We start from the raw sequence: 22848 nt of genomic DNA, 5'->3' as shown, positions 1-22848 counted from the left end.
AAAGGGATTGGGTCAATCAAAATGCTTTATTTTAATACTTTCAAAATGTTTTGTTTTCAATTTGACCTTTTACATCTTAAAAAAATCTTTTTTTAACCTTTAATAAATATAAATTTCAAAACAAGACATTTTAACAATCTCAACTTTTTTTCAATATTTTTTCAAAATGGGAAATTAATTGGAACCAACCATTCCCTTCAAATAGTTTGTTTTGACAAATCATTGTTTTCCGATGGAAAAAAGTTTTGTCTAAAAATTCCCGACCGGTCCTAGCACCAGGATAACTGTTTTTTGGTCACCAGAGTGGAATCTGGGTGGACAGTCATCCAGAGGAAAGAACAGTTACTTACCCTACAGGGTATGTCTACACTACAAAATTAGGTCTATTTTATAGAAGTCGATTTTTAGAGATTGATTTTATACAGTCGATTGTGTATGTCCCCACTAAGCGCATTAAGTCGGCGAAGTGCATCCTCACTACCATGGCTAGCATCGACTCATGGAGCGGAGTCTCCACTGCCCATTGGAGTGCTGGTTTAAGCTCCCAATGCCTGATGGGGCAAAAACATTGTTGTGGGTGGTTTTGGGTACATGTCGTCAGTCTTCTACCCCTCCCTCCGTGAAAGCAACTGCAGACAATTATTTCACACCTTTTTTCCTGGGTTACCTATGCAGACGCCATAGCACAGCAAGCATGGAGCCTGCTCAGCTCACCACTGCTGTTGTGAGCATTGTAAACACCTTGCACATTATACTGCAGTATGTGCAGAACCTGGCTAAGAGACGGCAGCACGAGGACGACTGTGAGGAGGACATGGACACAGACGTCCCTGAAAGCATGGGATGTGACAATTGGGACATCATGGTGGCAGTGGGGCTGGTTGATACAGTGGAAAGCTGATTCTGGGCCCGGCAAACAAGCACAGACAGGTGGGATCGCATAGTCTTGCAGGTATGGGATGATTCCCAGTGGCTGCAAAACTTTTGCATGTGTAAGGCCACTTTCCTGGAACTCTGTGAGTTGCTATTCCCCACCCTGAAGCTCAGGAATACCAAGATAAGAGCTGCCCTGACAGTTGAGAAGTGAGTGGCGATAACCCTGTGGAAGCTTGCAACGCCTGACTGCTACCGGTCAGTCAGGAATCAATTTGGAGTGGGCAAATCTGTTGTGGGGACTGCTGTGATTCAAGTAGCCAATGCAATCACTGATCTACTATCAAGGGTAGTGACTCTGGGAAATGTGCAGGTCATAGTGAATGGCTTTGCTGCAATGGGTTTCCCTAACTGTGGTGGGGTGATAGATGGAGCACATATCCCTATCTTGGCACCGGACCACCTTGCCAACCAGTACATAAACCGCAAGGTGTACTTCTCAATGGTGCTGCAAGCACTGGTGGATCACAAGGGACGTTTCACCGAAATCAACGTGGGATGGCCGGGAAAGGTGCATGACGCTCACATCTTTAGGAACTCTGGGCTGTTTGAGCAGCTGCAAGAAGGGACTTATTTCCTAGACCTAGAAAATTATTGTTGGGGATGTTGAAATGCCAATAGTTATCCTTGGAGACCCAGCCTACCCCTTGTTCCCATGGGTCATGAAGCCATACATAGGCAGCCTGGACCGTAGTAAGAAGCAGTTCAACTGTAGGCTGAGCAAGTGCAGAATGGTGGTAGAATGTGCCTTTGGATGTTTAAAAGCTCGCTGGCGCTGTTTGCTGACTTGGTTAGACCTCAGCGCAACCAATATTCCCATTGTTATTGCTGCTTGCTGTGTGCTCCATAATATCTGTGAGAATAAGGGAGAGATGTTTATGGCGGGGTGGGGAGTTGAGGCAAATTGCCTGGCTGCCAATTTTGAACAGCCAGACACCTCGATTAGAAGAGCACAGGTTGGCGCGCTGCGCATCAGAGACGCTTTGAAAACCAGTTTCATGACTGCTCAGGCTATTGTGTGACAGTTGTGTGTGTGTCTGCTTGATGCAAACCTACCCCTTTCGTTGATTTTAATTTCCTGTAAGCCAACGACTCTCTCCCCTTCGATCACAGCTGGCAAAGGAAAACAAGTCACTATTGTTTTGAAACCATGCATTCTTTCTTTATTAATTAAAAAAATTGGGGAAATAACTAATAAGGTAGCCTGGGTGGGCTAGGGGAGGAGGGAAGGACATGGGCATATTGCTTATTGTAGCCACACTACAAATCAAAACTGTCTGAATGGCAGCCTTCTGTTGCTTGGGTCATCCTCTGGAATGGAGTGGCTGGGTGCCCCCCCCCACGTTCTTGGGCGTCTGGGTGAAGAGGATATGGAACTTGGGGAGAAGGGGCAGGTGGTTGTACAGTGGATGCAGCGGTGGTCTATGCTCTTATTGGCTTTCCTGCAGCTCCACCAGACAGCTGAGCATGTCTGTTTGCTCCCCCATTAGCCTCATCGTTGCATCCTGCCTCTTCTCATCACGCTTTCCTGGACTCTGCCACTGAATGCCTCCATGCATTCAGCTGCTCTATCAGTGCAGGAGGACTGCATGAGCTTGGAAAACATGTCATCGCAAGAGCTTTTTTTTCGCCTTCTGATTTGCGATAACCTCATGGATGGAGATGATAGGGGGAGCATAGAAACATTTTCACCTGAAGGGGGATAAAAAGGGAGAGTAAAATTTATCCAAGGCCTTTTCTCCATCTTCATCATTCTTGACCTGTCTGCTGCCTTTGATGTGGTTGAACACTTGTACCTCTTAAATGTCTCCTAGTCTTCAGAGAGCTAGTGCTTTCCTGGTTCTGACCCTACATTTTCAACTCCTCTTTCAGTGTTTTCTGTGAGAATTCTTCCTCTTTCTCTCTGTCTTTGAATTGCAAGCTCTTCCAGCTTGGGACCTAGTTTTTTTTTACTTTTCTGTAAAGCATCTAGCATATTGTATGCCATACAGATAATTGTAAGTGGGGGTACTACATTGATTGCTATGGGAGATCATGTTGTTTAATATTTTCATTAATAATCTAGAAAGAGGAAGAAATATGTAGATGACACAAAAATTGAGATATACTAGAAACATCTGAGGACAGACCTTGCCAGTGTTAGAATGGCCACACAGGATCATACCAATGGTCTATCTAACCCAGTATACTGTCTTCCCACAGTGGCCAGTGCCGGATGCTTCAGTGAAATTTATCAAGTCGCAGCTTCTGGCAGTCAGAGGTTTAGGAACACCCAGAGAATGGGATTGTGTCCCTGACCATTGTGTCTAATAGCCATTGCTGGACCTATCCTTTGTGAACTTATCTAATTTTTTTTAACCCATTTATACTTTTGGCCTTCACAACAACCCAACAATGAGTTACCCAGGTGTGTTATGTGAAGAAGTACTTCCTTTTGTTTTAAACCCGCTGCCTATTAATTTCATTGGGTGACCCCTTGTTCATGTGTTATGTGAAGGGGTAAATAACACTTCCTTATTCACTTTCTCTGTACCATTCATGATTTTATAGATCTATGTCATATCCCCAGTCATTTCTTTTTAAAACTGAACAGTCCCAGAAAACCTATAAGGCATGGAAGATGGGACGGATTAGCAAGGAGAGCTACCTTTTGGAGGACAGAAAGTGTAGGAAAAAAAGTGAGAACTTCCAAAAGCCAAGCAGAGTTGGACCTTGCAAAGGAAGTTAAAACCAATGGTAAAAGGTTCTATAGCCATATAACTAAAAAGAAAACAAGGAAAGAAGAAGATGGACTACTAAACATTGAAGATGGGATTAAAGATAATCTAGCCATGGCCCAACACCTAAATGAATATTTTACCTCAGTTTTTAATAAGGGTAATGAGGAGTTTAGGGATAGTGGCAGGAAAGAAAGTGAGGATATGCAAGTAGAAATTATCACATCCAAGGTGGAAGTCAAATTCAAACAGCTTCATGGGACTATGGGACCCCAGATAATCTCCATCCAAGAATACTAAAGGAACTGTCACATGAAATTGCAAGTCCAATAGCAAGGATTTTTAATGAATCCAATAAGTCAGGGGTTGTACCTATTTAGTACCTATTTTTAAGAAAGGGGAAAAAAGTGGTTCAGGAAACAACAGGCCTGTTTGACCTCAATCATATTGAGATCTTGAAAGAAATTTTGAAAGAGAAAGTAATTAAGGACATAGAGGCAAACAGTAATTGGGATAAAATATAACATGGTTTTATAAAAGTGGATTGTGCCAGACAAACTTGATCTTTTTCTCTGAGAAGATAGTTGATTTTTTAGACAAAGGGAACTCAGTAGATTTCAGTAAGGCATTTGATACAGTTCCACATGGGAAATTATTAGTTAAATTAGAGAAGATGCGGATTAATAAGAGATATGAAAGGTGGCTAAGGACCTGGTAAAAGGGGAGACTACAACAGGTCATACTGGAAGTGAAACTGTCAGGCTGTAGGGAGGTTACTAGTGGAGTTCTTCCAGGATCGTTCCTCTTAATCTCATTTAACATTTACATTACTGACCTGGGTACAAAAAGTGGTAGTGTGCTAACAAAATTTGTGGATGACACAAAATTGAGAAGTGTTGCCAATATGGAGGAGGAACGGAATATCATTCAGGAAGATCTTGGACAATTTTGAAAACTGGAGTAATGAATGGGATGAAATTTAATAGTGCAAAGTGGAAGGCCATGCACTTAGGGACTAACATCAAGAACATAAGAATGGCCATACTGGGTCAGACCAAAGGTCCATCTATCCCGATATCCTGTCTTCCAACAGTGGCTGATGCCAGGTGCCCCAGAGAGAATGAACAGAACAGGTAATCGTCAAGTGATCCATCCCTTGTCACCCATTCCTAGCTTCTGGCAAACAGAGTCTAGGGGCACCGTCCCTGCCCATACTGGCTAGTAGCCATTGATGAACCTATCCCCCCTGAACTTATTTCATTATTTTTTGAACCCTGTTATAGTCTTGACCTTCACAACATCCTCTGGCAAAGAGTTCCACAGACTGACTGTGCATTGTGTGAAAAAATACTTCCTTTTGTTTGTTTTAAACCTGCTGTATAATAATTTCATTTGGTGACCCCTAGTTCTTGTGTTATGAGAAGGAGTAATAACACTTTCTTATTTACTTTCTCCACACCAGTCATGATTTTATAGACCTCAATCAGATCCTCCCCCTTAGTAGTCTCTTTTCCAAGCTGAAAAGTCCCAGTCTTATGAATTGCTCCTCCGAAGGAAGCTGTTCCATACCCCTAATCATTTTTGTTGCCCTTTTCTGAACCTTTTCCAATTCCAATATGTCTTTTTTGAAATGGGGCGGCCACATCTGAATGCAGTATTCAGAATGTGGGCTTACCATGGTTTTATATAGAACCAGTATGATTATTACCTATCCCTTTCTCAATGATTCCCAACATTCTGTTTGCTTTTTTGACTGCCGCTGTCCATTGCGTGGATGTTTTCAGAGAATTATCCACAATGACTCCAAGATCTCTTTCTTGAGTGGTAACAGCTAATTTACATCCCATCATTTTATATGTATAGTTGGGATTATGTTTTCCAATGTGTATTACTTTGTATTTATTAACATTGAATTTCATCTGCCGTTTTGTTGCCCAGTCACCCAGTTTTGAGAGATCCTTTTGTAGCTCTTCGCAGTCTGCCTGGGACTTAACTATCTTGAGTAGTTTTGTATCATCTGTAAATTTTGCCACCTCACTGTTTACCCCTTTTTCCAGATCATTTCTGAATATGTTGAATAGGACTGGTCCCAATAAAGACCGCTCGGGGACACTGCTATTTACCTCTTTCCATTCTGAAAACTGAGCATTTATTCCTATCCTTTGTTTCCTATCTTTTAACCAGTTACCAATTCATGAGAGAACCTTCCCTTTTATCCCATGACTGCTTACTTTGCTTAAGAATTTTTGGAGAAGGAGAAAGACCTGGGTGTATTGGTTGATGGCACGATGACTAGGAGCAGCCAATATGATGCAGCTATGAAAAAGGCTAATGTCTAAGAAAGATGAATTTGAACTGGAACAGGTGCAGAGAAGGGCTACAAGGATGATCAGAGCAATGGAGAAGAGAGTCAAAGAGCTTGGGTTGTTTAGTCTAACTAAATGAGGGCTGAGGGTAAATATGATTGCTCTCTATAAATACATCAAAGGGATAAAAAACAGGGAGGGAGAGGAGTTATTTAAGCTAAGTGCCAATGCTGACATATGGATGTAAAGTGGCCATCAACAATTTTAGGCTTGAAATTAGACGAAGGGCTCTCACTGTCAGAGGAGTGAAGTTTTGGAACAGCTATCTAAGGGAAGCAGTGGGGGCAAAAAACCTAACTTGCTTTAAGACTGAGCTTGATAAGTTTATGAAGGGATGGTATGGTGAGACTACAATGGTATATGGCCCACCTGCGACTGCTAGTAGCAAATATCCCGAGTGGCTGGAGATAGGACAGAGCTGGGGTGGGCTCTGAATGACTACAGAGAATTCTTTCCCAGGTGTCTGAGTGGTTGGTCTTGCTGACATGCTCTGTGTCCAACTGATCATGTTTGGAGTTGGGAAGGAATTTTCCCCCAGCTCAGATTGGCAGAGACCCTGGGGGTTTTTGCCTTCCTCTGCAGCATGGGTCACACGTCACTTGCTGTTTTAAATTAGCGTAAATGTCGGAATCTCTGTAACTTGAAGTGTTTAAATCATGATTTGAGGACTTCAGTAATTCAGCCAGAGGTTATGGGTCTATTAAAGGAGTGGGTGGGCAAGGTTCTGCGGCTGGCAGTATGGAAGTCAGACTAGATGATCATGATGGCTCCTCTTGGCCTTAAAGTCTGTGAATCTCTCTCTCCTCCTATGGAGGCTGTTCCATGTCCCTAATAATTTTTGTTGCTGTTTTCGGTACCTTTTCTCTTCCAATTCCAGGGAGAAGAGAAAAAACATACAAATACAAATTGGATAGGGGAGCCCATGTGTGGAGTAAGGATTGAGTAATAATAGAAAGGAAACTAAATAAGATGTTGCAGTGCAATACCATTGGAAAAAAGCCATTGATGAGATAACGTATTTGTATGTATACTTTAAAGTGAACTAAGAGCACTTTATTTCTGAATTAAAGCATCCACACAGATGCACTTTAAATTTAGTCAAATATAGTCGATTCAGCTTACCTTTTGTGAATATTCCCATATAGAGGGGCCCTTAGTATAAATGGAGAAGAGAAGGATGGGGTATTGTATGGTACCCAAGATCATTCTCAACTCAGGAAACCCCTTAAGGATAGAGAGAACCTGAATTCATAGCTTCATTGCTTCTCTTAGTTGGAGGTCAGAAACTTAATGTTATTCCAGCATAGGTATTTTTATTTCATATAACATCAGGTTGTCTGTTTGTTTTGTATGTCAGGCTCCCTTACAATAACCAGACTGACTGTTCCTTGAAGCTTGTTGTTGGAAGTGTGTGAAGCAGAAAGAATATAAGTAGATTAGTCTTCATAGCCTTTTACGTCCTGTATCTACAAATATGTGGGGCTCTTCCAACTTTCCAGTGTGTTTATTTTAATAGCTCTAATAATAATTTATCTAACATTCATATGTAGCCATCAATTGTATAATTTAATGACTCTACTACAGCTTGCTGTAACTTATTTGAACAAATATTAAATAAAAAGGTATTGTTATAGGAATATCTAATATGGTTATACATGAGTTATTTTGGCAAAGAGACTTTTTGTCCCTTTCAATTAAGGGATTCTATGTGAATGATATTACTAAAGATAAAAGATCAGTGATGTATATATTTTATCTGTATTTTTTTGGAAAGATTATCAAGAGTTTTGAAAGAGGAACTTTAAGGAGCAAAGGTAGTTAAATGTATTTTTGGATTAAATGTGTTTTATTACACTGTCTGTTGGTAGTCAGAAGGCAGGAATTAACATGAAATGCTCTGACCTAACTGTGTGACCAAGGCAGCCTTGTCCTTACTTTAAAGCTATAAAAGAGTATCTTTATTATGATATCATACAGTATATTGGGAAATAAAGACTGAGGGAAGTATTTGTACAAATAATATCTATGAGTTCAATGAAACCTGGTACTTGTTATTGGAACCAGGGTTTTATTATGGTTTAATGGCTTTTTTGTGCTTCATTTGATGAGCTGTCATAGAAAAACATTTTGAAGTAATAAAGCATCCATTTAGCTCCTAACTAATGAGAGAAGCATTGCTCTTTGCATTAACTCTTATTCAGGAAGAGAAGTGTACAGATGTTAATAAACCTTATAAAAAAAAAAAAGGGTGGGGAAGACTGAAGGAAATAGAAAACAGAGTGGAGTCCTTCAGTTTCATGCGCAGCTTGTATATTTAAAAAGAAAAAAAAGCTTAAAGGTTTGTGCTGCTCTTCCATGTGACTTGTAGTCTTCTGTATTTCAGTTAGGTTGCTTGTCAGATATATTAAAGTGCAGTTCAGTTTAATGAAGAACTGCATAGCACAAACCAGGAGCGGAGGCTATCTCATGGTGACCGGGTGAGTAAAAACGGTTGTAAATAATTACTTACTAATAATGTATGTATTGTAAATGTTACAAGAACATTATAACACCTTGAGAGAAAATTAAGTTTTCCTGTGGTTTATGCCTTTACTTTACTTAGATAATTTCCAAATGTAGGCAATATGGACAATGAAATGCATGTTCAGACTGAACAAGGTTTTAGTTTTATTTTTTAATTTTTGCAGAAGAAGCAAATGACTCTTCCTTTGGCTACTTAGATTTTTATTTTAAATTCCTTCGTCGTTCTCAAAGCAACTACAATATCTATTTTAGTGCGGTGCTCAAAATAATTTCTGTGGGAGTTAGCTGATAGTTTTTGGTGCCTTACTGCTATTTTTAATTGTTTATCTACTAGTGGGGGAAAAAAAACACCTTTACTCTGAATCTCCAAGATTCAGCAGTCTTCAGATTTCAAGATGAATACAGTGTCTAAGATCTAAATCCAGACTACTGAACCCTGCACAACATCAACTTGTTCCAAGAGCGCACTGGAGCTCTGCATAGGCACCATTGCATAGGGTTTGAACTGTTTGGTTTTTGCTCTGTCTCTTTTGATTATACAGCTTGTGTTGGTGTATTCCTAAATTAACTCATAAATCAAGTTTTTATATTTGATTACCACAATTATGTAAATACAATGTCATCACCAATGTCGGAATGAGAAATGTGCAGAATGTTTACGAATCTCCGGCTTTTGTGTATCAGTGTGATTTGTCTTCACCTAGAGTAATTATAGACTTTGCAGTTGCTATAATGTTGTTATGAAACAGAACTGACATCTCTTTAAAATAATTTATGGAAAGATTTATTAGCAATTTTTGACCTTTGCAGGGAGTTTTACATTTACATATGGATAAAGAGCTGAAAAAGAGACATAATTAATACATTTTTTTAAAGCCCATATGAAAGCCTAATACAAATCCTGGGAATTTAAAATGAGAAAAGTTCACTTTATCATTTTAAGACAGTGATTTAAAAAAAAACCACAACTCATTGATATTCAAGGTTTCCATTATCATATAGATTTAGGGTGTGCATTTCACTTGCATTATCAGAGAGAAAAAATTGGCTTGTCAGATGTTACATTCTGTAATGATCTCTCCTATCTATGAAATTCAGAATCATTACATTGAGAAGTCTTTTTCAGATAATCACTCCATTCCGGAGGCTAATATTATGTGCTGAGAACAGAAAAGAGATGGAGGACTGGATCAGCTCACTGAAGTCTGTACAGTCTAGAGAACATTATGAGGTAAGATAATATCCCTTTCAGTGCATGTTGTTCTTCTTTCAGGATAAATATTGATTTAATATACCAAGCTCTACAGTACACAGAACCCAAGACGTACAGTCTTGTGGAGTGTGAAAAACCTGCCAAGGTTAAAATTTAGTTTCGTGTTAAACCTTTATTTTACCAGTACAATTCATGCTACTATGCTCTTGTTCTGAAGTTTTGAGAGAGCTTTTAGTCTCCTTTACTTCTTCACATTGAATTTTCCAGCATAAATATGGAACTCCTAAGTACTTTCAGTTTCTGTAGCCGTGTTCTGTACTTGCAAATTTGTCTTAACTTCTCCTTTACTAGACCGCACAGTTTAATGTGGAACATTTCTCAGGGATGCATAACTGGTACGCCTGCTCCCATGCCCGACCTACCTTCTGTAATGTGTGCAGAGAAAGCCTCTCTGGAGTTACTTCTCATGGCCTGTCTTGTGAAGGTAAAGTCAACATATTTTTCCTTACAATGTCCCATAAGCTAATAAAAATTAAGTCCAAGTCTAAGTCCTGAAAATGCTATGGAGTAAGAAGAAACCTACCCATTGCTATAGAAATTTCTGTTGCTTAGAATAAATGATAACAATATGACATGCATTCTTCACACTCTGGATGTTATTTTCTAGTTCATGTCAAAATAAAAGGTTCCTCCTGCTACAAATACCTTTTTTTTTGTGTATGTGCTTGCCTGAGTGGAAGGTTTTTGAGAGAAGATGAGATTACTTTGATTTGCACTTCAAAATGATGTGGAGCAAAAGTGCAACATTTTCTTTCCTCCATTTTCAGAATTGATATAGCATTCCTTTAAAAGAAAAGCGGAAAAAATAGAAAGATTGTTAGTCTCTCATCGGCAAAAATCTGGAACATCAGTTAACTCCTTAGTTGGATCCGTGACCTTATTTCTTCCCAGTTTTTGTCTGATTTGCTGCTCTCTTGCTGCTGACTGATATTGTAGTACAGGCAGGGAGGGTAAAATGTGCTTCTTCACTGGTCATATAATAGATAAAAAATCATTTACATGTTTTTCATAATTTGATAATTAAAGAGCTAATAACATAAGTAAAAAATGGGAATGGGTCCAAAGGTTCACTGTTAAACTAGAGTGCAGGAATTATCTAGTACAGGCACATTTATATAATAACCTTGAAAATATTCAGTTTTATTTTATCATTTATTGACTTTCCACTGTAACTTCTGTGAAAATCAGTGACATGTCTACCTTGTTTCCTGGAATGTGGCAATAAATTAAGTGTCATGTATTCTTATGGAATATATATGACATTTACACACGCGTTTTGGTAATGCTTTTTCACTGGGAAGAAAACTGTGTTCTAAATACTCTTTATAATAATGGTTAGACCTGTAATTACAAAATAGTTAACTGCCCAGCAAACTCTTGCTGCTGCATAATAATGTAAATATGGTAATCAATTATTACACAGTATATTATACAGAAATAGATTTTAAATTGTATGTTACCTAACTACCTATAGAATTCTGTTCCTGTTATCTGTACTCAGTGTTATATAGCTGGTAAACTGTGCTAAATCCAGTGTCAGGTCCCTGTCCTTTATTATTCACCATCTGAAGGCATCCAGTGGGGTGAAACTGTCCAAGGTCATTGATATGAATATATATGTAAACCCCAAGGGGATTCCCTAGATTCTTGGGGCTCTGTGAGCTGGTAGCTCAGCGAGAAGCACACTGTCACTGGTAGGAAAGGGGAGCCAAGGGCAGACTCAGAGTCTGCTCGGCACCCAATAGGGAGTGAGATGCCCTTCCCTGGGAGCTAAGGAGAGGGGAGAAGTCATTTCTGGAGCAGTTTGGGCCTATCAGGGAAAGAGTAGGACTGGCTGAGGGAAGGGGGCTGGTGAGTCCCAGGCCTGCTTGCAGGGTTCAGTCTCATCTTCAATTTGTCTAACTTGGGTACATTACTGAGTATGAAGTGGTGTTCAGGGTCGGCTCCCTCCAGCTCATACCAAGTTATTTCTCATAATCCATACTGGGAATTTACTCAATTTTCCTGGGAAATCAGCAGGGGTAAATGTAAGGTCTGTGTTTAAAAGACAGGATCCAACAGTACCTCCAGTGTATCACACGCACCCTCCCCCTGACCTGATTACCTCCTTTAGTGCCAATCTCCTTACAGGTTTTGATGCACAGGCCTGGGTTTTTCTGAATCTTGCCACCCACTCAGTAGGGTGCAACTTCTTTTTCTTCCCATATGAATTTATTTGGCAGTGCCTCCACTCCCCTTGCTCCTTCCTTGCAGGGCAGCTTGGGAAGCCACCAGCACACAGAGCTCCAGAAATATGGGTAATCTCCTTGGGGGTTACATATATGACAGAAGTTAATGATAGTGTAGCTGACCTCCACAGTCACTGCTGTTTATCATTTCCCATTTAATTTCCCTAGTCATTCAGATAGTTTTCAGTCATTCATGAAGTTTTTAGGGGATGCAATATCTAATGCTTAATCAGAATTCAAATATATTGCATCTGCCATGTTCCCTTTAAGAGCTAATATTCTACTTATTTAATAAAAAAGAGTAAGTTTTTTCTAGCAAGAATTATTTTTTGTAAGCTCCTGTATTTCTCCGACACTCCATGATTCGGTGATTTCAACACTTGTAGTCCATTGTCCTCTAGCTGTTAAGTATCTTTATTTTTTGCTTCTTAATGTTCTTATAGTTAGCTAGGACTGGCTGTTAAATTTACATCAATGTAATTGCCAGGATCACTCTTTTTTCCCTTTTTGAAAATTAATATTACTTTTATTGTAGTTTTCAGTTACTTCTCAATTTCTTCATGATTTTTAGGTCTAATTCTTAGTGGTAGAGTAATTTGTTTCCTAATGTCCTTTGGATTCTAGAATGTATATAATGTGGACTGGTTGATGTGTGTATACTCTAATATTCTTTCACCAGTTTCACCTGTTCTTAATTTATATTTACAGAGCCTTTCTTCCTTTCTAATCATTCAAATATAATTTAATCATTTAATCTTATTGAAGGCAAATTTCATAAAAGGAGTATCTCAGCTAGTCATTAAATGAATCTTCCTAATTTATCTATGGATTGACTCTCTTTTTAGTATTGCAGTATTTCCACCTCATCTCCTGATATTGTATACCTGTAAAAGCCACAGTTAATCCCCTTTATTTGGCTAACAAGCTCATTTTGGTTGTTTGCTTGCCTGTACTTTCTTTGTAAGTCCTACATGACTAAGTCCTTGCTTTGTTGTCTCCCTTGTTTATGTTTCCAGAACATTTTTTAAAATCTGATGTCGCTTGAGCTGTCCTTTGGCCATGTTGGCCATTTCTTGTACTACACAGTCTTTTTATCAGACGTAATGTAGGAGGTATGATGTCTTTTAGGAGTAACCCAGAGATCTTCAGTGCCACTTCTTCCCATTACATCTTACTCGCTTGGTTTTTTTAATTTGCTAAAATGGTCATGCCTGAAATTTGACACCCATGTACTTCTGTATAATTTCTATTATACCTAATAATCATTTCTATGCTAAATTCAATTAGTGCATGGTCACTGGTTCCAGGCTTCCCTGTTATTCACATGTACTCAGTGATTTTCTCCTTATCAGTAGATCCAGGATGTCTTCCTTCTTGTTGGTGTTTCTGCTTTCTGGCACATTAATTGTCTTTTGTGTAACTTAGATTGTTTGTATTCTTTGATTCATGGTTAGCTGTATTTGTTACCTTGTAGCTAAACAAAATTCTTTGTTAGTATCTTGCAGCTTTCTCACTTTTGAGAAATGGTCCAGTAATATTTCATTTCTTCCAGTCCTGCTGGTCCGAAGGTGTTTTTTTCCTCTTTGTTTAATTATAGCTCATAATTATTTCTGCGATACAGTGCTATTCCTCCAGTTTTTCTTTCCTTTTTAGCAAGTCAAGATTTGCATCTAGCTAGTGTGAATAATATCCTGATTCCTACTGCATTTGTGCACAGACATTAGTAATACAGAAAAATTCATGATGTGCCTTGCTTTGGAATTCCATGCAGAATAATTTGAATTAAGTGAAATTCTCATTCCCCATCCCTTCCAAACTTTTCTTTCCCTCAAAGTTGTGAGGGAAAATAAAGTCTGCCTTATATAGGAGTCTTGAATTTAGGAGGTTGGTTAAGTGTAGAGACAGTTTTCAGACAAAGAACCATAATAACCCAAAGAATCCTAAGAATGCTCCTTAGCCTCAGTCACTCACCACTAATAAGTTTAGTATTTATTGGTGCTTCTGTACTCCTGTCCATATCACTTTCTAAGGAATATTGCTCTTATGTGTCTTCTGAATAGAAATAATAGAGTAAACTCAACCCAGGTTTAGTTTCGAATATAGCCTTATAGAGAGAGTCGATAAATTTTTCATAACAGAGCTAACATTGACAATTCAATGACAGGTTTCAGAGTAGCAGCCATGTTAGTCTGTATTCACAAGAAAAGGAGTACTTGTAGCACCTTAGAGACTAACAAATTTATTTGAGCATAAGCTTTCGTGAGCTACAGCTCACTTCTGTAGCTCACGAAAGCTTATGCTCAAATAAATTTGTTAGTCTCTAAGGTGCCACAAGTACTCCTTTTCTTATTGACAATTCAATATCAGTCCTATCTAGTAAGTTAAAGACTTCAATGCAAATGAGACACTTTCAACCCTATTTCTTACACACACACAAATTGCATTAAAATAACATTTTTAGGTTGCAAAGTCAAACAATCAAAAGTTAGGAAATGCCAGAATTAATGTTGTCTATGCAACCTTAATCCATCCCCCTGATGGTACCTGTGTTTTATGAGACTGTCTTCAGTTACATAATCACATATTTTTTCCATAGGACTCTTACCTCATTCAGTGAACGTGATGGACCTGCTCTGAGGACGAATAAGGATTGTGTTGTGTAGGAGGCTGTGGGTGGTAGGACTTCTGCCTCATTTATTGTAGAAATTGGAAGTGAATGAGGCAGTGGATTGTACGAAGAGAAAAGATTGTTAATTGAATGCTGCCCTGGAGGGCTGGATTCTGTGTGATGCTAAGCAAGTCACTTAAACCAAACTTTTCTTGGTGGTCATTGTGTGTTGCTCATTTTCTGGGCACACAACATGAGACCCTGGGGTCTGATTTGTGGAAGTACTGAGTACTCACAGCCTTAGCTGAAGTCAATGAGAGCAGAGCTTTGAACATGTATAGTACTATGTGTTGCTAAGTGCACTGAAAAATCAGGTCCTATCTCAGTTTGGGCATCCAAAATTAGTGGATGCTTTTGACCATATTTTCTCTGTACCTCAGTTCTTCACAGGGTTGTTGTGATGTGAAGATAAATTTCATTAATGTTTCTGGAGCACTCAGATTCTATAGCAAAGAGTGCCATAGAAAAGCCCATAAGGAAATTAGTAATTGTGTATTCAGAGCAGGGTTTGAATAGTATGGATTAAATAGGGTTAGGGCCATACGTTGAACACTGCGGATAAAAGATAATATTGAATAGCTGCTTGTTATTTGTGCACTGTCCATCCCATGCACTGAATGAGACCGGGGTCCTGTGGGGAAAAAATAGTATGTGATTTTATAATTAAAGACTGTATCATAATGCATATGCACGGGGGGTCGAATTAAGGTTGCAGAGGCAACCTTAATTGTGGCATTTCCTAACATTTGAGTGCCTGACCATTCAATCTTAATGTTTTAACATAGTTTTTGTGTGTGTAGTATATAAATATTTTGTTATTGGCTGACTAAATATACATGACAATGAGGAAGCTAACAAGGGATCTCCAAATTATTTTCCTAAACAGGTTTACATAATACAGGCTGCAATTGGAGTGCTTTGAATTTTGTTGTTTTCATGTCTCTGTTTGAATCTCTTTTCAGTGTAGATTTTTAAGCCCAGTATTCTTGGAAACAAAATAGCTTCTGTGGACTCTCACAGGACAACTGTTTGTTTCTTGACAACATAAACTATGGGTACCAGAACAGTGATCTCCTTGTCAGTTTCAAAAGTTTGGCTTTAGCTTTTGAAGCCAGGGAAAACATTCCCAAATAAGCAGCTGTTCTTTGAAAACCACCAAAAAGAAACCTTGTAGGACGACATGGAGAGGCTTGGCAGGAAATGCAGATTTTTTCAATGCAGTATAATTAATAAATCAGTCATGAAAATGAAATATCTTTAATGCAAAACCGTGTTATAACAAATATATTTGTTTTCAAAGCAAGAGGTCCCATGACCGTGTACTATTTCATTAACTTTATTTCTATTATACCTAATAATTGCTATAGATTTTAATTATTTTATCTGGCAACAGATGTTGGTGCAACTGTGACAATGCTGACTAATTAAATGGTCTACTTGATTGCTTTTCAGGGAAAAATGTTGTATATTACAGTTAATCAGAGAACTATACCAGACAATTTATACTTTTTAAAATTATACTATATATTGTGAATAACCTGGTTTCTGACTGGCTGTATTTTTCCTTTCCTTTTCTTTTAAGCTTTATCAGAAAATTGTAAGTTGACATCCAGAGATATACAGAATGCTACAGAACTCATTTATTAATCAGCCCCAGTATCATTTGAGATAGGAGCGCTTAAAATGTCACATTTGCAAAGCTCTACATTAGTTATGGTTGAATTCCACTTTTCTTTATAAATGTTATCTTTAAATGGCGGCATTGCTAAGAGGGACACTATGAACAAGTTCATAATTTTAAAAAATTGCAAGTCTTCTTCCCCATTATTCGTTTGTTCTTTTCCAAAGGTTATTATTCCCACCACCCTTATTTCTGACAGTGTTTAACATACAAGGTGGCAGGCATTGTTTTCTGGTAGTGGGTGGGTTTATAGATGTAGCTGTCTTTAGACAGCCTTATTTGAAGATGGACAAGAGGCAGGGTGTTCAGAGAGCACATGTGAGCCAGTGTATTGTCCGCTGTTCCTGACTGGACACTTGCCTTTTTACTGGAATGCTGGGGATAAGTAGGTTTGAGTTACTTTTTGGTAGGTCCTGAGTCGGAATTTGCAGGTCCTAATTAGTACCCAGCGCCCTAGCCAATCAGGCAGCAAGCCATCCAGGTTGACGAGACATTGGACCCAGTGCCGTGCTATCTGATTGGATGGTAGCTCTTCCAATGAACTATAACTAAGTGAGACGTACATTTATTTCCTTCCTCTCATTCCCATCACTAGAGCATCCAAGTTCTTCACAGGTGGATTGGATCTGAATAGCAAGTTCCGGTGGATCTCGTGGAGTCTTCATTCCTTTCCCTTCCAAGGTTACAGGAAATTCTGCTTGGGATATATACATATAAACATTTGTTAAAAATCATTCCAGGTATGCTGAGAAATGCTTTCCTTGCAGCATGCCCTAGAGGTGATCATATTATGAATTAGTCTAATCCTCTCCAGAAGGTTGTTCTACAGCAGAGCTCCCTCCTCCTCCCACTCTTGTGTTTATCATGGCTTTCATACTCTGCATTGTTTCAGAGTACAGCTGTCTTAGTGGGTCATGGCGAGGATATGGTGAATGATGCAGCTTGGTTTTCAATTGCTGATTGCTTTATAGGTCAGGGCCAAACCCTTGAACTGGCAAGAGAAGCAGACTGGTAGCCAGTGGAGGGATCAGACTGCAGTGTGATAGCCTCCCAACAGCCTGTTCACCTGAGGTTTGCTGCTGCATTCTGCCTGAACTGGAGCCTTTGCACTGATTCCACCTTCAGGCCTAGGTACAGGGCTTGGTTGGGATTCCCTTTTCATGCTCTCAAAGGAGTAACAGGGCACAAGGAACCCCTTACCCACAATGTAGGTCTGTTTGTAGGAGTGAGTGGCCTCTGTGGGGTTGCTGCTCCTGCATAGGAGGACAGGCAAGGTTGGTGAAGTGAGGAGCCTTGGTTCTGCAGACCCTTATCCCCACCCATGTGCTCACCATCGCAACTGAGCTGATTACAGGGGGAAGTAAGCTGCTAGGTCTAGAGTAGCACAGCTTGCTTCCCCTGGAGCAAGAGCCAAGTAGGCACCAGATTGTGACTGAGTCAGGTTCATTTCTGATCTGCTTCTCAGGCAGCACAACTCCACACTGCCTCTGACTTAGGGCTCATGGTTGACTCTACAATTTAGTCCACAGTGGTTTTGCAATAGACAACCTGCAGGTGAGAAAGTGTGAATCACTGTGTGTAGTGCTGCTCTTGTTCTCATATCCCACATTCATGGACTGGATTTTCAAAAGCATTCAGCACCGACTGTCAAGGCTATATTTTCAGAAGTGCTTAGGTCCCATTCAGATACCAGATTAAGTGGTGGATTTTCAAGTGAGCTGAGCACATGGGGTACTCTTTGAAAAGTCTTCCCAAGGGTGTTCCAGTGGAAAGTGTAGAGTGCTGGAGCCCAAGAATGCCCATGAAACTACTGCTTCTGCCCATGCTCTTATAAAGCTTTTATGGTTATTGCAAATATAATTTATATAAAGTTCTATAAAAGGAATGATCTCATATACTTCCACTAACATAAAGACTCAAATGTAATCCATCAGTCCATTTGGTACAATATGATTTCATTACATGGTATGCTAATATTATCAAACAAAACAAAAATTATTCAGATTTTTAAAATATCAAGCCACATGCATGAGGCATATGTATAATACATTAGAAGAACTATGGATTTTCCAAATAAACCCATTTAAAAATTAGGTTTGTGCTTACCCAGGTAATCTATGAGAATCAACAATAACCCCCAGTCTATTGAATAGACACATGACCTCCTAATCCTCCACCTTCTCAGAAGTCTACGAAAACAGGACTTCTATTGTTCCGCAAAGGGCTATGTTGGACAAAGAGGAAAGTTTACTCCAGTATAAAGTTCCTTCTCTGGAAATGTCTGGCAAGCATTTCCTTCACATTTAAACCAGAGCTCCTAGCTGCTCAAATGCCTCAGTGATTTCAGCTGCTGCTGTCACACAGAGACACAATTTCTCAGGTAGCCAAGACCCAAACAATTACATTTTTATAGGTCAAAATAAGTACATTGAATTGCACTTGGAAATTTAATTGGGAGCCCATGTTAATCTCAGAGGACAGATATAATATGCTCCTTCCATGAATAACTAAGCAAATTGACTATTGCATTCTGCATCTGCTAAAGTTTCCAAATGGTCTCCAAATATAACCCCATGCAGAGTATTCCAATTGCCAATTGTCACCAGTTTCAAGGTGACAAAGCCATGGATAACTGTTATGAGGGTTGCATTCAAAATATATCGAGCAAGACATTTATGCTGTCTCTTTTATAATGTCAATTGAAGATATTTTTAAAAGCTACAGTATAAAACAATTGCATTTTTAAAAGTCATTAAAATAACTAAAGTTTTACATATGAATAATTGAGAAGAGCAAGAAGACTTAAGACTGCCATTCCATGTTTTTTATCTGTAGATCTTAAAGAATTTCAGAGGACACAGAATAGTGAGTAATCTTGCAGCCAGCAAACAGCAGTATGTAATTCTCTAGACACAGTTCAGCAAGTAAAAGGCAGAGTGAGAGTTTGAACTCTGAATTTTCTTTATTTTAATTGGTTTGTGTTTTGTCTGAAACAGTACGTGAACATGTACTCCTCTGTTTTATGGAGTGATTTGCATTAGACTGAATTTCTGAAAATTTAACTGTTGATGTAATTCTTTACAGAGACTGCAATCAGGGAGTAGATAATATAAAGTACATTTGTGTCTTTTTTTTCTAGTGTGTAAATTTAAAGCACATAAAAGGTGTGCAGTCAGGGCAACAAATAATTGCAAATGGACTACGTTAGCCTCTATTGGGAAGGATATCATTGAGGATGAAGATGGTGTAAGTATTATTCAGGCTTTCAATACTTCACAACAGTTAATTGTTTGGTGGGTATTTTATTTTATTTTTAAATTGGCAAGTATAGAAATGTTATGTGACCCATTAAAGTTAATGGTAGTTAGCTGTATTGCTATAGATGCTATATTAAAAGCCTTGCATAATGACAGGTTTCAGAGTAGCAGCCGTGTTAGTCTGTATTCGCAAAAAGAAAAGGAGTACTTGTGGCACCTTAGAGACTAACAAATTTATTAGAGCATAAGCTTTCGTGAGCTACAGCTCACTTCATCGGATGCATTTGGTGGAAGCTGTAGCTCACGAAAGCTTATGCTCTAATAAATTTGTTAGTCTCTAAGGTGCCACAAGTACTCCTTTTCTTTTTATATTAAAAACCTAATTCAGGGGCTCTTCAGGAGATGCATTTACCATCAATGGGCTCTAGAAGGAAGAATTCCATGTTACAGAATTCTGGGGGAAGTATGGACGGATCCTCTGAGCTTTGAGAATTGCTGTGAGAAGCCCCTCTCTTTCCTACCTCAAACTTGAGCAAAGAAGTTGTATTTGTGTTAGTCTTGTTCATATGCTGTTTTCTCGGCCTGCTTTGTCTACTTGTAACTGACACCAGTTCTCCAGAAGATCTGTTTGGAATTCATTGACATATAGATTGTAGTTCTATTGATACATGTAACTGTTCAAATTAAAAGTAGAAAATGTAACAACAGTTTTTTTCTGAGTTGTGTCAAAGTAGATGAGTTAATTTTACAGCCACTGGCATAAAATTCTTATCTAGAAGATTAGTGCTAGAATTGCCAAAAATATGCATGCATACAGAAATTTACATATCTAGATATTGGTGCAAAGAATAAATTAGAAGAAAGTTTCAGGAGGATGCTGAATTACTGATCTTTTTGTAGTTTTAATGGCAAGTTTCCGTGCAATGGTATTTTACTTTATAACAACTTCCTCACAGATAGCTATGCCTCACCAGTGGTTAGAGGGTAATTTGCCTGTCAGTGCCAAATGTGCAGTCTGCGACAAGACCTGTGGCAGCGTTTTACGTCTCCAAGATTGGAAGTGCCTTTGGTGTAAAGCTATGGTAGGTACCATATGGCTTGTAAAAATGTCTTGGATTCTGCCAGGATGGTTATTTACCCATTATTCTCATTTTTCTTTATTTAACCTTTTGGAAGGGAAGGGGACCAATCAGCTAATAGCGAGTGACCTGGACAGATCTGTGACATTCATAATCTAGAATGTCTCTCCCACTTGTCTGTTGTTTCTAATAGGTCCACAAATACAGGTTTTTCTTTAATAGTCCTTGCTTCGCATCATGTATCCTTTGCATTTCTCCTAACTCCCTGAGGCCATGGTCTAAAGCTCACTGAAATTAAAGGGAGACTTTTTGCTTTTACTTCAATGGGCTTTGGATCAGGCCCTTAGTACTTCATCCTATACAAGAGGCCCGTTGTATTTTGAGCAGGTTAGCTGCTTGAATAGTTGGTGACATACTCTGTGCCCCTTATAATTATATGTATGTCTATCATTTTGGCTTCCTAGTCTCTTCTAATAAATATAAATTTAATTGTCTTTAATCTATCCTGAAATATATAATTGCTGAGACTTTGTTACTCCTGTTCCTATCTTCTGTAGTATTCTTCATGTGGTATAGATTTAAATTCTCCATCTTTCTATCACTTCTCATCAATATATAATTGCATTTCTTCCCATGATGCCTTTATCTCTTGTTAGCTTCTCTCCTGTAATTCAGTGCTTTTCCTAGAAGTGGGAAATCTGCAGAATTTTTAAGTATAGTAGTGCATTCAGAATATTTTGTTTAGAAATAGATAACTAAACAATCTATGGTTTAATGTTTGTATATGTTTGAATATACTGCAATATAGTCTGTTATTTATTACCCCATCTCTGAATAATATCTAGCTACTGTATATGTTGCAATTTTACCATAAAATGAGATTATATGTTGGGAAGCAATTATTCATTTAACTTATTTTTCCTTAGGTTCACACTGCCTGTAAAGATCTGTATCCTCATAAATGTCCGCTTGGACAATGTAAGGTATCCATCATACCTCCAACAGCACTCAACAGCATAGATTCTGATGGTACGTAGTATAACAGGGCCATTAGTAAGTGTTCTGCAGTTATGGTTTCACTGAGATTTCTACCTGAAGCAGGGCTAAAAATCCCTCTTTTTCACAGATAAATTTAGTCTCCAAATTTAGCACAATAACTCTTCAGATGGTAATTGAATTTTTCATGCAATTATTTTTTAGAAAAGTCCGTACTAGCTTGCAGAGGAAATATTATTAAATGCTCCCCTTTCAAAATTTTCTGTTCTCCTGTTTTTCTGGGATCCACCAGCTAAACAACCAGAGTCCTTGAAAACTTCACACACATGCATTATGACATGGGCCACTTTCAAAAAACGAATGATTTTTTTTTTAACTCAAAATGAAAGAGTTTGTGTTATGCAGATTAGCTTACTGAACTCCTCAGATGCACTCTCTTCTGATGTTTTTGAGGATAAAAAAAATAGTTTCCATTTTCTATCAAAATTTTATTTTAATCAGAAACACTATGTTAGTCATTGAAACATGAACAGATCACCATTAAAGATAGTGAAAATTGAAAGGTGCGCATTGGTTGTTCAGGATGGAGATGAGCCTGACTGTAGGTGCAGGAAAGAAGGTGAAGTTGAGGTTGGGTTTGTTGAGTGGAGTATTGAGAAACAAAACTATTTTGTTGTTTTTTTTTTATAGTTTGTGTTGGTAGCATATGCAACCCAACTACCTTACCTCTAAGTTAGGCACTTTTTTTTTTTGTATGGGATTGATATAAATGACTGTGAATACTGGAGATGTTCACTGACTGTGTGACATACTGTCTAATGTCTTTGGCTGAAGCAGTGAAATTGCTGCTATTTATTATTCATGCTAAGAAGATTGCTTTCGTTAGAAGTGCAATTAGATTGCTTACCATTAAAAAAAATACTGTTTTAAATTATGCATTAACAGAAAGTGGAATTATATTAAACTTCTTACACTTTTAAAGTCCATTTTTTTAATTCATTAGAACTGATAAGATTTCTTTTTAGATAATTAAAAAGAGATAATTATTTTATTCTTGCCTGAAATAAGAGTCAAAACCTGGCCACATATGGCCTGATTCAAAGTGGTGCTGAGTATCCATAACTCCC

The 22848-nt window shown here is 38.4% G+C and overlaps 1 protein-coding gene across 1 annotated transcript in view; it reads left to right on the top strand.

The window, feature by feature from the left end:
- Positions 1-22848, top strand: part of DGKH (diacylglycerol kinase eta) — a 263958-nt gene that overhangs the window by 168645 nt on the left and 72465 nt on the right. The window contains 5 exon segments of the mRNA XM_038385138.2: positions 9666-9770; positions 10104-10236; positions 19529-19635; positions 20603-20728; positions 21652-21754. Coding sequence (XP_038241066.2) covers positions 9666-9770; positions 10104-10236; positions 19529-19635; positions 20603-20728; positions 21652-21754 — 574 coding nt within the window.

The sequence above is a fragment of the Dermochelys coriacea genome, chromosome 1 (assembly GCF_009764565.3).
Source record: "Dermochelys coriacea isolate rDerCor1 chromosome 1, rDerCor1.pri.v4, whole genome shotgun sequence".
NCBI classification, from domain to species: Eukaryota; Metazoa; Chordata; order Testudines; family Dermochelyidae; genus Dermochelys; species Dermochelys coriacea.
The sequence above is the reverse complement of the archived record's forward strand: the minus strand, read 5'-3'. Positions and strand labels throughout refer to the sequence as shown.